The sequence below is a fragment of the Octodon degus genome, unplaced genomic scaffold (genome assembly GCF_000260255.1).
Source record: "Octodon degus isolate 3935 unplaced genomic scaffold, OctDeg1.0 scaffold00115, whole genome shotgun sequence".
NCBI lineage: Eukaryota > Metazoa > Chordata > Mammalia > Rodentia > Octodontidae > Octodon > Octodon degus.
The window spans coordinates 1,564,751-1,582,908 of NW_004524691.1; the positions used below are offsets into that span (position 1 = coordinate 1,564,751).

At 41.3% G+C, this 18,158-nt stretch overlaps 1 protein-coding gene across 2 annotated transcripts in view; it reads right to left on the reverse strand.

Moving 5' to 3' along the window:
• The window catches only part of Plch1 (phospholipase C eta 1), a 284,974-nt gene that overhangs the window by 108,662 nt on the left and 158,154 nt on the right, over positions 1-18,158 (reverse strand). For both annotated transcript variants that reach the window (XM_004639820.3, XM_004639818.2), the window contains exons 3-4: positions 10,024-10,170; positions 7,328-7,571 (exon numbers count right to left, since the gene is read on the reverse strand). In XM_004639820.3, the coding sequence (XP_004639877.2) occupies positions 7,328-7,571; positions 10,024-10,170 (391 nt within the window). The remainder of the gene's footprint in view (positions 1-7,327; positions 7,572-10,023; positions 10,171-18,158) is intronic.

Consider the following 18,158-nt stretch of genomic DNA (forward strand, 5'->3'; position numbering starts at 1 on the left):
CTGTCTCACAGAACACTCACAAGGATATTTACCAATAACAGGGAACCAGAAAGGGCATTTTTTGATGAGACCTTGCAGCCCATGGGCGCTGGTAAGCCAGGAACCGGGAGGAAGGCATCCACCAATGTGAAGTAAGAGTCTGGGTCTCAAAATAGACCCAGACTATTTTGAGAGTTTCTTTAATTCAAATATTCATATCCAATCTTATCCAAACAAACATTAGGTCTATAATTGCAACATATTTCATCAATTTTGAGGGGGAGAGAACCACATTTCTAGTTGATTCTGCTCTAGCAAGAAGACAATACCTTAATTCACATCTCCATTAATAAGTGCCATAAGCCAAAAACATTTCCATATAATTTCACTTACAATGAAATAATATTAGATTTATTTTCTCATTTCCCAACCAAATTTTCTGTTATACTACCAAACACAAATCTTAATGTCTTTTCTTGTCACTGAGACACAATACCCAACACCTGCAGCTCTGAGGAAACATTTATTTTAGCTCATAGCTTGTAGAAGTTTCAGGCCATAGTTAGCTTCACAGCAGGGGACCATGAGAGAGAGACATCCAGAGAAACAGCTTACAGCATGGCAGCAGGAAGCTGAGAGAGATCAAAGGAGGGCCCTGGGAGATGAAATCCTTCCAGGTCATGCCCTCAGTGCTCTACCTCCTCCAACCAGGCTTCACCTGCTAGCATCACTTTGAACTTAAAGCTCATCAGTGCACTCACCAGTGAGGAGCACCCAGACCCCCGATTCATCACCTTTCCAAAGCCCCACCTATAAGCACATAAAGCCCTTGGGGGGTAATCTAAATATAAAATGTAACGTCATATGTATAACATTTAGAGTCCATTTATGAGGCATAGTGATGGTATGCAGCAGGAACTCTAATTCAGAAACACATTGTTCAGTGATATCTTCATGATGAAACCCCAGTACAACACATTTAGCCATTATCGTCTCCTATGCCCTTTCATGCAGCATCCTTTCTTCATAACCCTTCTGGTACTGGATTTCAATTCTTTTGAGAGCCACTTCAATATTTTAAACATAAGATTATCATTATCCAGATGAAGGTATAAAACTACTCTAAAAGAGAAGGAAATACTTAGCTGCAATGGATGAGAGAACCAGGTCCCAGACCCAGGCCTCCTACTACTTGATCTAGCCCTATCGCCCCTCCACTCAGACCTCTCTTCACATTACATTCCTCTTCCCATTTCCAGCTTTGGCAGTTCTCTCTTCTCAGGTCCAAACTTCTAACCATGGCAATGAGGGATGAAATCTTACTTTGCTAGGTGTTGTCCTCAAATGTCAGGAATAAGATGAGATGACTGAGGAAATGACAGTGATACAAAGGATAAACATCCTATTGATTGAGATTTTGTAAGATCTTCTATGAGATGAGCCTGAGCTTATTTTACATCCTTGAAAAGCAAAATAAATGGATGACCTGAAATTTGCCAGCTAATTTTCAAAAAGCAAGGGATTTGTTATTAAGTGACTCACAGTTGTTGAGTGGGACATTCCAGAAGGGGGGCATACTGTGTGTGCTCAGAATGCCAAAATGAAGCTCAAAGTTTGAAGGGTAATGGAAAGGAAAAGAATGGAAATGATGAAAGAGACCAGAGGCTCCAAGGGAAAGCCACGGGCTTAGAAACCAAGGAATCAAGGAATGGAAGTGCGTCAGAGGAAAAAGCCAACCAACAATTTCCATCTTAACTCCCAGTGATAACTCCCATAGCACATTTATATTTCTTATGTAATTCAAATTTTGATGATAGAAGATTGTGCCTTAGAAAGTAAAAACCACCAGAAAGAAAACCTTTCTTCCTTCTAGAATTAGGTAATTTTCAGATAGCAAATACGTTATTTCCTGTTTTGTTCCCTTTATAACTTTTATAAATAGATATAAGAGCCCAGACCTTTCAAGTTTGATTTTTTTTCATAGACCTGAGTCATTATCTGTGTTACCTGGAAGTTAAAAGAAGACAGAAATATGGAGGGAAAATAATTGAAGATTCAAAATGGTGACTAATTAGGGCCAATTACTAACAAAAACTGAAGCTTGCCTTTTGTGTTTTCCGGGCACACAATGAAAAAGTGCCACAATGGCACACATGCACTCTGCTTCTTTCGATTGGGAACACTTTGGTGCTCCATGAGGTAGAGAACAAAGAAGTGGTGAAATGAGCCCAGAGACAGTATCTTTATTCTACATTTCTCTACAAAGCCTTTCAAAGTCTTCCGCAGAGAAGAAGCAGACATCCAAACCCCCTAGGTCTAAGTATATTCTTCAAATATAGCCAAATTTATTTTTTTGAGACAGGGTCTGACTATGCCATTCAGACTGGCCTTCAACTCACTATATAGCCTAGGCTGGCCTCAAACCAGTGGCTATCCTCCTGCCTCAGCCTCCCAAATGCCAAGCACAATATCTTTAGGACAGGCCTATTTCTCAAAGCCTTCAGCACCTGCCCATGAGCTAGTTGTGACAACTGGTTTGTTGGACACAGGGCACACAAGGCAAAAATGAAGGCAGAGTCACACCATGAAATAAACCCTAGTCCTAATTCTACTGCTAACCTGGCCCCATGACAGAAGATCTCTTACGTCACCTCTTGGAGCCTCTGTGTCTTCATCTCAGTGTCAGGGAACACAAATAGCTTCAAGGTCTCCTCCAATTCAAGATTCTATGAAAGGAAAAACCATTCTTTCCAGTGACAATACTCATATACAATTGCAGGTGAAAGTGCTCTGGTATCTCCATAAGTAAGGTACGAAGGCCTAGAAAAGCCCTGAATAAATGATCCATAGCCATATACAGTATAACTTTAAAAAGACAAAAAGTCATTTTGCAGAGAAAAGCTAGGGGCATAAAATTTAATGAAAGTAATGGGCTCGTGTTTTCTATATGAAGAAACTATAGGAAAATGGTAAAGAACTGAATGAAGCCTGACATGGTGGTACACACCTACAGTCCTAACTACTTGGTGGGCTTGCAAATTTGAGGCCAGCTTGGACAATTTAGCAAGACATTGTCTCAATAGTTCTTAACAAATCAAGCAGTGGTGGTGTGGCTTGGTGGTAGAGTGCTGGCCTAGCATGTGTGAAGCCTAGTTTAATCCTTAGAAACAAAAGAAAAGGAGTGAAATTATTTAGAGCAAGAGTAGGGAAATTTTCTGTACAGGGCCGCATGGTAAGTATGTCAGATTGCAGACCATTCGATCCCACCTACAAGTACTCCATTCTGCCACTGTTATATGACAATAACCCAATAAACCATACACACAGGAATGAGCATAGTTGTGTTCTAACCAAAACCATCTATGGACCCAGGAGTTTAAATTTTAAATAATTTTCACATCATAAAATACTTGTCTTTTGATTCTTTTTCAACCATTTAAAGCACGTCTTAATTCGGGAGCCCAGACAAAAACAGGTGGCAAGCCAGAGTCCCTCTGCAGTGTGAGGCAACACAGTAGGCTCTAACTTGCAGCTATACAAGGGCTGCTCAAGGTCTTCTACAGCAAACACCTTCCCTGTGGTGTCATGAGTAGGGTGGGAACAACTGGAGGGGGTGGCCTAACGACAGATAATGTTGGGGCTGGATGCCAGCAGCCATTTTTGTACAATGGGGTTGCTAAGATTGTGGACTTCAACCTACCCACAGAAAAACCAAAGATATGACACTCCTTACCTCTCCAGCAATGGAAGTTCACTTGCAACATGCTTACTAAGTGCTGAGAGGCATTCTCAGGACTTCATTTGTATCAGTCAATTTGTCCTCCACAACTCCATGGGGGAGGCACTAGGACCAGAAACATGTCACAAGTAGACAGACTGTGAGGGAAGAGGGTGATTCACCGACCTGAAACACTATGCAGCAGACTTGGCCGGCCCCAGCAGTAGGGTCTGAGTCCTTAACCACAAAACCCATCTCCACTCAATATGGCTACAGTGCAGAATGCACTTTGGATTGGGTGGATTTTTGTCCTCAGCCATTTAAGACTGGTCATTCTCATTATTTATCCACACATGAAAGTTTCAGCTGCAAGTGAAGTCTAATCATGAACATCCCATATCTGTTCTCAATTAGTGTAATTAAATGTATTCCAGTCAAGGATGTCATTCTGTTAACAAGATACCGCTTAAAACTTTATCAAACCTGGACAAATTAGTATGAGAATGGTTCCATCTCAATAACTTCCCCTATATTTGTATTTCAGCTTTTCTTTACCATGTGTTAATATCTTCCCCTTCTTCCAGTGACCCCTGTCACTGACAAACATCAGCTGCCTCTCAGTTTCCTACAAAAGCATTCCCCTGTGCAGTTCTGGGGTGTGTTTGCTTTCCAGATAACATAATTTAGAATATTAAATCCCTCAGCTTTACAGTTGGTGAAATCAATATGAATACTTTCAAATGCCAGTAAACATGGAAAAATAAATCAGGTTTAGGAGAAGCGCTAAGCAATAAAGCAAAAAGGCTTCACAATTTATGCCCACCTTTTACTAATTTATTTCAAGACTTCATAGATATGTCATTGACTAAGGGCTCTGCAATATTTGAATGTATCCTACTGTCTTAGTTACCTTCTCATTGCTGCAAAGGCCAGACAGCCACAATTTAAAGGAGGAGGAGCTCCTTTTGGCTCACAGTCTGTAGAGAGCTCAGTGTATAGCTAACTGGCTCTAAGGCAGATGGCATGGTAGCAGGGCACGGCAGATGAGAGACAACTCACGGCATGGCAGATAGACAGCTGAGAGGAAGATCAAGGGAGAGGGGAAGAGATGGACCCATTCTGACCACACCCTCAGTGACTCAGCTCCTTGAACCAGGCTTTATCTGCCAACATCATATTCAGCCTTAAACCTATCAGTGACGAATCCACTGGTGAGATCCCACTGCCATGAGCCACGACCTCCCCAAAGCTTACCCCTGAATCATGAGACTTGGGGGAAACATCTAGGTATAAACCATCAAGGCCTCTTAACTGGAAAAGGACAACAGATCCCAGGGCTGATTATCCATCTACCTTATAACCATTGCCTTCCCACCTTCCTAGAACTGTAGACTTAGAGCCATGTGCTTTAGTGGTTGGGGTACAGCGTAGGGGTGAATCATGGGGCCTCAGAATAACTATCTTCAAAGTCCTGCAGCAGCTCGGACACAGTGAGGCTTTCCAATTTCTGCCTACCTGAGGCTGCATTTTCTGATGCATTTCAACCTAAAATAACACATCAGAGCAAACTGAATGCAGAAGTAGCTATGAGAACTTGCATGCTCTACATATTAAGCTGATCATTAAAGATACTTGCAAAACACTCCAGTGACATAGCTTTTAATTTATTTTTCTTTGAGAAAGTCATTTTCATAAAAATACAAATGAATTGAATTTTTAAATTTTGATTTAATCTCTAACATGACAAATATCATTAGGTAGAACTGACATTTTAAAAAAAGGTCTTTGATGTCTTCTTTAAAAAAAAATAAAAAGGAAGGGCCATGGAGACAGCTCAGTGATCTAAGTGCCTGCCTAGGCAAGCACAAGGACCTGCGTTTGATCCCCTGTACCACATGCAATGCTGGCCCTGCTCTAGGCATGCGCAATGGGCCACCGAGTCCTGGTGTGGTGGCACACGCCTGTAATCCCAGCTCTGGGGAGGCTGAAAATAGGAGGATCACTATGAGTCTGAGCAGTGTACTGAGACCCTGTACTAGATAAATTTAAAAAAGAAGAAATAAGTCAAATTCTAATTGTATCAAGTAATTTCTCTTATTACGGTCAGCTCAGGAATGGATCTGACATTGTAATTCTGGCTAAGGATGAAAGGTCTCTTTGGGGTGCTCTGGAAGTTTTTCTTTGCTTTATAAGAAGCTTTGTTGGTAGAAACTTCACTATCTTTAGCAGAGTTGTTTGGAGCTCCTGAGGATGCTCCAGCTGTCTTGATTACGGCAGCCGACCTGGACTGGTCAGCTCTGGTAAGCTCTGCCCCAGCTTAGCACTCTCATTTAAGACACAGTTGAGCTCTTTATCTATCTTATTTATTTATTTAATGTGTTCAGTACAGGGTCTCTCTGTGCAGCTCGCACTCATAATGATCCTCCTGTTGTCAGCCTCCCCAGCACTGGGATTACAGGAATGTGCCACTTCACCTGGGGGAGGGGGTGTACGCGATTTCTTTATCACTTAAAGCACCTTTAATACAGTTTCTGCTCCTTATACAAGAAGTCATTCTTAAACTTAGTGATTTTATTTTTTTCCAAAACATTAAAGGTTAAGAATCTGACTGAGACACACAGAGTTAGTTTCTGCACGTGTGTTTTACTCACTCATGAATCCCACTTGCACTGCTCTGCACGTGGTAAGGCTGATGAAAGCAGGCTCATCAGTCAGCTCGGGCCTCACGCTGCCAAGCTCCTTCCATGGACTCTGTGGTCCCTCCGCTCCTGCCATGCCCTGAGTAATGGGGGTGGGGGTGAGGGAGGTGGACAGAGCACTTCAGATTTATCACCACTCCTAAGAAATTGGGGACACACTACCAAGGTCACCAAGGAAACCCCACTCTCCCCTACACAGACAGGCCATGTGAATGTCAAGGTCATTCAAAATAAACAAAAGAAGCAACGCAGCCAGTGCCCAGAGACACTCACTTCCAGGACAAGGACGCGAGGCCAAGAAGGCCCTGTCACACTCCGAGCTGGAAGGCGGCCCCAGGGGATGAGAGTGCACCATGCATCTCTGTACACTGCAAGACCACTGAATGCGTCTCATCAAGAATTGACTAAGATACTCACTTCTCGAGCTATTTAGAAAGGATAAGTAGAAAATAACTTCCTCATGTGTATTTATCAATTTAGTTCCTAAACTAAATGAAAAAGCAGAAAGGAGTTTACAGCCTGCTACATAATTGAAACTTTAAAAGTTATTTGTTAAAGTAAGCTGGCTGTGATTAAACAGCATTTTTGCTAACCCAAATCAGTGCTTTCACTGTTACTATCAATGAATGCTCCACTAATTTAAAAAGGCAATATTTATTTTAGAGATTTAATTGGAAATCTCTAAAACTGTGGAGCTAAATTCAGTATTATCTGAAGAATTTTGCTCATGAGCTCAGTCTTAGGTCTCTGTAGATTTATGTATCTGTCTTCATGGAGTGAAAGAGGCTAGGCGAGGGAAGGGTACAAAGGACAGAAGAAAAGGTCAAAAAGGAGAGTGGCTTTAAACTCAGAACAGAGTATAGTCTAATCTCACTTCACCTAATCTCACACACACGCACACGTAACTCAAAGGCAAAGCTCGAGTGGATATTGGTCATGAGTCCTCTGCCTCTTGGCTAGAGAATCTTCATCACTGATGCCAGCCATCAGGTACTTGAGTCCTGTGATCCAGGTGCGGGCCTCCTCGGGGTTGGAAGTGATGAGGTCCAGAGACTCCATGTGGTTGCCATGGTAGATGGTGAAGCAGCAACTGGGATCCAAGTTCCCCTCAGCCTGTCTGTGGAACACCTCAGACTGCCGGCCCTCAGTGACTTTGTAAATGGAGTCGATAAGGACTGGGGAGGGAAGCAGACACACGGTTACTGGCAGGTAAAGATCTTAACTTGTGCTGAGCTAGAAACAAGAAAAGTATCAGACATGACAGCACAGGCCTACAATCCCACGCCACTCAGGAGGCTAAGGCAGAAGGGTGGCGACTCTTTCAAAATAAAAATAAATGAATAAAAAGGGCTATGAATATAATAAAAATAAATAAAAAAGGAGTGCTGAGTAATAAAGCACTCCCCCAAAACACACACACACCTGCATGCACACACACTCAAAAAACAAGAAATGCAACATCATTTTAAATATAAAAAAGTATGAAAAGACTTGTCATCAGCAGGTTGTAGTTTTAAATTTAGAACACTCTCCCTGTTTTTCCTGCAAGAAAACATCTTCACATAATTGTTTTTCCAAATTTTCTGTAATGGTGCTGAGAATGGACCTAGGAGGCCATGCAAGCCAGACACTCTACCTCCAGCCCACTTCTCCACACATGCTTGACAGTGTCCTCCCAAGTCAATGATTCAAAATGTGTTGAAACTTTTAATAAAAAATAGATATACTCATGAGGACATGAAAATTGGTTTTAAAAAAAGTGAGTCAAATTTATAGTTTACAATATGGCAGAAAGTTATACAAAGACCTGAAGGTGACTGGTATTTTCTAAAATGCATGGGATAACTTAAAAATTGGAAAGAAGAAAAGTTACTGGCACCCATAGTGCACAGCTAACAAAACAGGCATCCACAGAGAGACTGCTGTGGGGGTGAAGATAAAGCCAAGTTTGGAGAGCAGGAGCAAGGTGTCTTCTCAAAGGAAGGGGCAGGAAGATGCAGAAACAAGAGGTCTATGCCAGTACCAAGAACTCAGGAGAAACAAAAATGGGAGATGAATCTGGAAAGACAAATAAGGCTAGATGGAGGAGACGCTAGAATGGTACCATTTGCATTGTGTAGGAAGTGATGCGACGCTGGAACACTGAAGTTTCGTGTCAGAGAATTGCTGACTAGGATAACATCAAGTAAAATCATTTTTCCTTTATTGTTAATTTTCAAGTAAGCATTGGAAGTGTTGCATGTCCCATCATTTGCCAGTACAAACTATTCCTCACTCTACCTTCACAGCGGGACCCCAGTTGTATCAAGATTCCCACATAGCTCACCTGACTCACAGTAAAATAGGCCTGTGCTCAACCCAGAGAAAGTCTTGGCTGATTTAAGCCACTAGAGTAGCCCTGTGTTTATTTATTTGGATTCTGGTATGCACTTGTGACTTCATTCTAGCCAAGCAGACATGGGATAGTCTGCTTGAAGGAAAGGTCTAGAGAGGGGTTCTCCTCTCCTCCTCATTGTTCTATCTAATTGTGAGGCCCAGAACTACTGCAGCTATGTCGCCACTGCTGTGGCTGCAATGGCCAGGCACACTACAGGGAACAGAATGAGGGACTAAAGCCCACACCTGGGCTTTCCCACCACTGAGCTTTTTGTTAGATGAATTAATAACATTCTTTGTCACAAGGTTCATTTAGCCAAGTTCTTCTGTTACTAATAGAGATAAAAGAAAGTAGCAAAAGGGAGGCTGGTTCAGAGACTTTACAATAGGCCACCCACAAGGTGAGGAGACTCAACCCACATGGTTACCATGAAAACAGGAAGGAAAAAGCCGATGTGAGAAAAGTTACAGGAGCCCCACCAAGGATTTGGTGCTGAGCGCACAAGGTGGGCACAGTAGCTTCTCTACAGTGCCCACCTGCCTGGCTTAAGGGATGCCCAGAGAGCCAGACTCTTAGCAGCAGCCCAGGCAACCTCAGCCTGAGAGTTACATTAGCTCCCCTGGTCCCAGGCCTCAGGCTCAGACTGAGTCATGCTGCTGACTCCTCTGGTTCTCTAGCTTACAGATGACATATTGTGACACTTCTCTGCCTCCATAAGCACAAGTCAATACCCTTAATAAAAATCCTATCTATCTATCTCTCCATCCTACTGGTTTCATCTCTCTGGGGGACACTGACTAACACAGTGTGGAAGAGAGGAGCTTTAAGTAATACGAGTCAGATCAAAACAGTTTTACTTGACACCATTAAAACAGTGTTGGTAATTCATTAATTAGACTGTGCAAGGAATATAGCAATATATTTAAAACCCACTGGATTTATGATATCCTTTACTTTTTAGAGAAAAATAAAAGGTCTCACCTATAAAAATCTTCTATCCCAATTAAAACACACATCACACCTCCAATACAGGAAATATTACCATTTACAACATGCAAGGACAAGAAAACTTTTAATAATTTCAGCTCCTCACCAACGGTCATCATTTGTCTCTACATCCATGACCAGTTGACCTCAAAACTTGCAACTACGTGCAAGTTCCATAGATCTGGAGCTTCCACAGAGCCTACCCAGTGTTACCCATGTATTACTGTGTTAGTCCAAGCAAAGAATTCACAAGTTGCTTTTACTTTTCGCCTTCTCACTCTTCCTAGACGGTCGCCAACGCAGGCAGGTCCGATGCTCATCCAGGTAAAAGAGCCGTACAAGGCCTTTGGTCCCACGCTTCAGTTTGATCATCTGCGTCCCGGACTGCATTACGCTCATGCATCTTTCAACTACAAAGAAACCATAGCACAGTCAGCTGTCACACAACGCACACGCCCATCTGTAGGCAGAGCTTATAGTCAAATAAAACGGCCAATTCGTGCCCAGAGACTGTTGGGATTACTAGACAAATTTGGTAGAGGTAATCTGAAAACAGAGTTGTTAAGGAATTGATTGATCAAGCCAGTAAAAGCATTGATAAAAATAAAATTCTATTCTCAGGTAAATAATGCATTATTCATGTATAGGGCTATATTTGTTTCTCTCTTTCTCAATGACAACCTGATACTTGGATTTATGTTTCTAAAACAAATTTTCAGGCATGTTAAATCTTATGAATCTTTATACAGCAAGTTATAAAACCATCTTATAATAATGTCTTAAAGTGCAGCAAATAATCCATAATAGCTACATCTTGGAAGCAGCCTATATATCCACTGACAGAAGAATGGAGAGAGAAAATGTGGCACATACGTACAGTATAGTACTACCCTGCCATAAGGAAAGATGAACCTGAACCATTTGTAGAAAAATGGATGCACCACAGAGCGTAATGTTAAGTGAGATAAATCAGACACACAAGCTTAAATATTACTTGGTATATCTTATAAGAGAAGTCCAGATTATAAATAAAGAGCAAAATAAAACATATATAAAAGGAACTAGGTACATAGATCTTTTCAAATGGGAAAGGGATCAACAGGAGGAGAGGGCAGGGGATGGAGGAAGGAATTAAGAAATGTTATGTACACATACCAACTCCACACAGGGGTATAAATATATGTACTGCACACAGGTGCTAAGAAAAAGTTGAAGAAAAAATAAAGTGCAACAAATAGTGATAAGCTGGGCAAAATGTTGATAATTATTAAAGCTTGAAGATGGTTACCTGTGGATTGATGTTATTATATTTTTTAATATGTTTGAAAACAGCTAAATGAATTCTCAGGTAACCAGGAAAGGCTAATTTTTTAGAACTAAATGTAAAACATTTGTCACACATTTAAATTCAGGCAATAGCCAAAGCATTTATTGTTTAAATCAAAGTTGTCACTTAAATCCCTTCTGCTCTGAAATGAACCTTGCTGTAAGTAGGCCTCTGCTGATTCGGCCAATTTCTCCTTTCTTGGGCATAGGGCCCTGCTTTTCCCTTGGAAACATGCCCTGCTCATGTCCTGTGCTGTCAATCATCCAAACAGGGAACAGCCATCTGACTTAAGTTTACAGCAAATCTGAGTCCCTTCTGAGAAACACAAATCCTGAGAACATAACTGAATGAAAACAGAACTGAATCATTTTAACAGCTGAGATTTAAGACATGCTGCTGATTGGTCACACCAAGATGTCACCATTGTAACAGTTTATATTCCTACTGAGAATGACAACCTTTAAAACTATGGTTGAGAACACAGTCAGAATCCAGACTGGGATAGAATTCCAGCTCTACAACTTAATAGCTGTAGGACTTAAGCAAGTTATTTAAACTCTGTACTTCCATTTCTTTATCTGTAAAATGGGGATAATAATATAAAGTTTACATCTTGAATTATAGTAAAGATTGAATGAGTTAATCAATGAAAGGTGCTGAAAACACTACCTGGCACATCATAAACCATATACACGGTTGCTATTTGTTATGGACAGAACGCTTATCACACCAAATACAATGCTGAAGCCTAACCCTCCACAAGAGCCTGTCAGGAGGTGAGGCCTTTGGGTGGTGATCAGGTTCAGAGGAGACCACAGGAGGGAGAGGTCTGTGACAGGATTAGTGTCCTGAGGGGAAGAATGTTCCTTCCCCTTCCTTCCCCTACTTCCCCTTTCTTCTTCCCTTCTTTCTGCAATAGGAAGATACAGCAACAAGAAAGCACTTAGTAGACAAACCAGGAAGAGAACCCTCACCAGGCAGGTAATTGGACAATCCCTGAGCATGGACTTTTCAGCCTCTGGCACAACAAGAAAGAAGTGTCTGTTTGAGCTATGCAGTCTATGCTATTTCATTACAACAAGCTGATAATTAAGACAGAATTATTTTAGTTTTATTATTACTGGAATCTTTAGAAATAAATGCCAAGTCAGAAGCACAGACAGAAATACTTAACAAAGCTATAGAAAAGAATACAGTAGGGGCTGGTGAGATGGCTCAGTGGTCTAAAGCACCTACTTATACTTAGAACAAGCTTAGCAAAACCCAGGGACCGCGGTTCAATCCCCCAGCACCACATGCCAGCCAGCCCCGCCCCCTGGTGGGCTGAGCTGGCCACACACACACACACACACAAATAAATAAATAAATAAAATTTAAAAGAAAAGAATACAGTAGACTCTAGGAAGGGAAAGTGTAGTCAGAAGACAGCAACCTTGAAGCCTGGGTTAAGACTATGATCACAGAGAAAAGAAAGGGTGAGCCTGCACCTGTGGAAGAGTGACTAGAAAGCTAATTGGCAGGATGATTCTAGGCAGTGGGCTGTGGCGCATGAGAGATTGTAGCATACTAAGATTTTCATCCAAGGCTAGCAAGATAGCTCAGCAGACTAAGCACCTGCTTTGGCAAGCACAGGGACAAGGGTTTGATGCCCAGTCCTGTATGCTGTGCTGGTCCTGCCCCAGGGGCGCGCTGAGCCTGCAACTGAGTCCGGGCATGTGATGGAGGCCTGTAATCCTAGCTCTGTGGAGGCTGAAAACAGGAGGATTACTGTGAGTCTGAGCTGTGAGGTGAGACCCTGTAACAAAATACATAAAATGAAGAGGAAAAAAAAAAAATTTTCATCTGTTACAACCTGACCAAAGCACCGCCATCCTGTTCTGTATGCGCCATCTTAGTGAACCATGTCAGCTGCTGTAAAATGTGACTTCCTGCTTCCCAAGCCCCTCATCCCATCCTTGAGTTCCAATATGTGCTTTGTCTCACAGAATACCTGTTTCCTGAAGCCTCCATCCCACCCTTGAGTTCCAATGTGACTTCTGTTTCCCAAGCCCACTCCAGACCTATAACCATATTAGTCACAACAGACGCCATGACTTTTTGAACTTCTCGAGTTGTTCCCCCCGCCTGCTTTGTGGTTTTAAGCTTTATAAACCCCACGCTCCCCCCTTTCAGTGCGCACTTAGGCACTTTGTGCCAGGTGTTGCCACTGGGTACCAGCTAAAATAAAGTGCTTTTTAAACTTTTGAGCCTGCCTTATTGTTGAGTTACAACATCATCCACCAGCAATGAGAGATTCGCTAGATGGATCTCGGTAATGGGGGTCTAAAATACTGTGCTGTTTCAAAACTTCAATCAAAATGGATCAAAACTTTAAATACTAAAACTGAAACACCAAATCTTCTGGAACAGAAAGTAAATCTGAAGGACATGGGGTAGAGAGCTCACGAACAAAAATCAAACTGTACAAGAAATACTTCAAAGAATCAACAACTGGGATCTCATCATTTTGAAAACTTCTGCACATCAAACGAAATCACCAACAGAGTAAAAAGAAAACCCATGAATTGGGAAAAATTACAGTGGACTGTTCTTTAATCAATGGGACTTCTATTTAGAGCATATAAAGAATTTAAAAACAAAAAATCAGGGACCGGGGAAATAGTTCAGTAAAATAAGTGTTTGCCTGGCAAGCACAAGGGCCTGAGTTCAATCTCCAGTTCTGCAAAAATAAATACATAAATAAATAATTAGGCCTCTAAAATTCAAAGACCCAAATCAAAAATGGGCATCTGCGATGAATATACACTTCACAAATGAAGAGCTACATATGGCAAATAAATATATGGAAAAATGCTCAGCATCATTGGTCACTCAAGAGATGCAAATGAAAACAATGCTGAGATACAATCTTATGCCAGAAAAACTGGCTATCATCAAGAAGTCAACCAATCCTAATGCTGGAGGAGCTGTGAGGAAAAAGGAGCCTTTCTGCCCTGCTGGTGGGAGTGCAGGCTGGTACAATTATTATCTAAATCAGTATAGAGATTATTCAAAAAGCTAGGATTTAAAGTATCGTTCAAGAAAGCTATTCCCCTCCTAGATATTTTCCCAAAAGAACTGAAATTATCAGACCACAACGATACATGTGCACCCATGTTTACAGCAGCATAATCATAGCTAAATCTTGGAAATAACCCAAATGCCCATCAACTGAGGAAAGAATAAAAAAGATATGATAGTTTTACACAGTGGAGTATGACTTAGATATAAAAAGATAAATTTGAGGCTTTTGTAGATAAATGGATGCAACTAGAGACTATAGTGGTAAGTGAAATGAATCAGATCCACATGTGCAAGCATCATATTATCTCTCTAGTGTGAGAACCTGAAGGAGTAAGTAAAACTAGAAAGGTACAACAGATACTGTGAAAGGGAAAGAATTTGTTCAATAAGAAAGAAAAACGGGGATGAGGAAAAGGGCAAAAGAAAGAAAGAAGGGGGAAAGACATATTTAGGTGTATGTACACAATAGTTTGGATAATTATACTTCTGATTTCTGCCGGTCTTTTGAAAGGAGAATTTATTGCTTAAATTCTTTTTCTTCTTAATTCTTATTTTTCTTCTTTTAAATTTCTTACAACTTTATTGTTATTGCTTCACTTTTTCTTTAAACCAATCTTTCACATTTATATCATAATCTAAATAACTGGCTTGAAGATAATATCATGCAATACAGCAATCATTGTTTGAATTCCTACTATTTTGTTTAGTGAAATTCTGTATTGCTTCTAATGCTTGTTTTTCTTTTACCATTTTGTGCTCTCAAAAACAAAATGAAATAGTGTGCTGCTCAATGTATTTATGTAATGGCTTTACACTCTCCCTCTAACTATTCCCTTATATAAAAGCCATTTCTATATTGAAAACTGAATCAGTGAAGTCTTGAGTGAAATTTAACCTACTTCCCTCCTCCTCACACTTTCCAGGAGACAACCTTGTGCACTTGCTAATCTAACCAAGAAGAAGCACTCTGAATCATTTTTTGTAACTCAATACACAGCTTAAAAAGAAGGGCAAGAGATCAGCAATGATAGAGGCAAATACTCTTCCAATCTTATCTAAATCACTATGTGTCAGCATAAGCCAATTTCTTCCTGTTTTGCCTCCAGTCGACATGGACGACAGCAGTTACTGTCCCCTCGCAACTTCGTTCTCCATTCTCTCTAGGTCGCAAGCTGCACAACAGATAAGGAAAGCTGCACTGCAGGGAAACAAGAGAAGGGATGGGCCAGCCAGTTAGCTCAGCAACCGGGGTTCAATCCTGGGCGTGCCGGGCTGGGCCTGGCCCCACCCCCAGGGTGCACTGAAACAGCAACTGAGACTGGGCATGGTGGCACGCGCCTGTAATCCCAGAGCCTGCAAAGCTGAAAGCAGAAGTATCACTAGGAGTCCAATCTGTGTAGTGAGACCCTGTATACCTTGTACTAAATACATTTAAAAAAAAAAAAAAAATCAGGGCCAGGGATATAACTCATCAGTTTCAGCACCTGTATGGCAAGTGCAAGGTCCTGAGCTTGATCCCTGGTACTGAGCAGGTGAGGGGGAAACTTTAAAACAGAGAAGGGTTCCCATGGCTCAGAGTGATGCAACCTCGTCACAAGCTATGCTGGAGACGCTCTGCAAAAGGCTGCAAAGCACAGACATGGAGTCAGCTGCCCATGTGGTGCACATCGTCCCCGTGAGCCCACAGGCCCTGTGTAGCAACTTTAATATTCTTACAAGACAAGATGATTCAGTTCAGCCATATCTAAGAGTATTAGGGGGGAAAGGCCTACCAGCCCAGTGTCACACACGTGCTTTCTGCTAGGCCCCGGACCTCCGAATTACAGTCATTCAGCCGAGACCACAATATTCAAGCCACTCGGCACTCTGCTTTTTTTCATTTGTACTGTAAACAGCTTTCCATGTTTCGATAGTTTTAATAATTGTCATTTTAACGTTTCCTACCAGAGCAGCATAAATATTTAAAGAGCAGCACTGATGAATTGAGGGCTATATTCCTAACTTTATACATAATAAGAATTCTAAAACTCTTAACAGCCTCATCTATGAAATGAAAGGCATAACTGTGGCCTGCAAGGTCCCTTAGAACGTGGCCCTTTTAAAGGATTAAATCAACGCTTTCTGGTACACTCAGTTTAAAACCAGTAAACTCCCTTAGGGATTATCAGTTCATTAAATCCCTCAAGCAGAAGATGCTATAAAAACAGCATTTCTGATTTGCAGTAGCATACAAGACAGTATATCCCATTTGGAGGAAGATTCCTGGAACTTGACACAAAAGAGTGTGAAATTTTAAAGCCATGTTTGAACAGGAGATAATCACATTGTCAGGAATATTGTTAAGCACTTTATTGACGCACAATCTATGCAATAAAATTCACACAAGAGCATGACATTCCAACTTCAGAACGTTTCCATCATCCCCTGAGCAACTTGTGTCCATCTGTAGTCACTCTGCATGTCTACCCTGAGCGCTAGACAGCAACTGACCCGCCTCCCATCCCCACCGATGGCCTCTCCTATGTCTGTCCTCCCACGCAGGAATCACAGTCTTCAGCCTCTAGTGCTGGTGTTCCCTCACTTAACATAATGCTTTTGAGGTTCCTAAAATGACGCTGTAGTGTTGCCTTCTCTCTTCCATCTTCCCCTCATTACATTAAACTCTTCCACTGGTACTTAGGGCAAACATGACCCTACATGGGAGACTGGTTGAATAAAATAATATGTATATACACACAAGGGGGTACTGCACAGTATAAACCTAAGCCCATATGAACAGAGATTATGAAATCTGTAGATGTTAGGGGAGGTGTCAACAAGCAGATATATGTATGTCACCTAGCCAGGCATGGAGGCACATGCCCATAATTCCAGCACTCAAGAAGCTGAGACAGAATGATTGCCATGAGTTCAAGAACAGCCTGGGTTATATAGTGAGTTCAAGGCTAATCTGAACTAAGTGACACTCTGTCTTTACATACATACATACATACATACATACATACATACATACATATATAAATTGCATATGCTACATTTTGTGTAAGGAAAAAAATGAAAACTTTCAAAGATACACAAATATCTATTTATCATTACAAAAAAAATAAGGTCATGTCTGCATCTTGTCCTATGAATAACTACTACAAAGACAACAATATGCAATGTATTAATTATTGTAACTGTCCTACTATCCTGTTTTGAAACTGTGCCATTATTATTTGTTTCTCAATAAAATTAATTTTAAAAAAAGAAATAAGGTTAGATCAGAAACCAGGAAAAACTGAGCCTGGTGAAACACACCTGTAATCCCAGCACTCTGAAGGCTGAGACAGGAGGACTGCTGCCAGTTCAATGCCAGCTTGTACTACACAGCAAGACCTTGTCTCAAAAAGGAAAGGGAGAGAGGGAGATAGGAGAGAGGGAGAGAGGGAGAGAGGGAGAGAGGGAGAGCGAGAGAGCGAGAGAGCGAGAGAGCGAGAGAGAGAGAGAGAGAGAGAGAGAGAGAGAGAGAGAGAGAGAGAGAGAGAGAGAGAGAGAAGAAAAACTAGTTCCCTATTAGGGAGGGAGAGAATCTAACAGAAAAAATATGCAAGAAATCCCAATTAGCACAAAATCTTTAGGTTTTGCACTGGCGTTCTTCCACTCAGAAGAATGTGTTTGAGGCTCCTACAATGACAGTCTGTATTCTTTTATTTCCTCCAAAGGAGGTGGCACCTCTCTTAGTATCTCATACATTGAAAATTAAAGTAGCAAAAAGAGACAGGGGTGGGCCAGGGAGATGGCTCAGTGGAATAAGCACTTCCCTGGAAAGCGCAAGGACCTGAGTTCAATCCCTGGTTTTGAAAAAAAAAAAAAAAAAAGGAGACAGGGGAAATGAAAACACAAAATAATACACGTGTATATACAACATAGAAAGTCATCTTTTTTTTTCTTTTTTTTTGGGGGGCTGGAGCTGGGGATTGAACTCAGGCCCTTGTGCTTGCCAGACAAGCACTTATTCTACTGAGC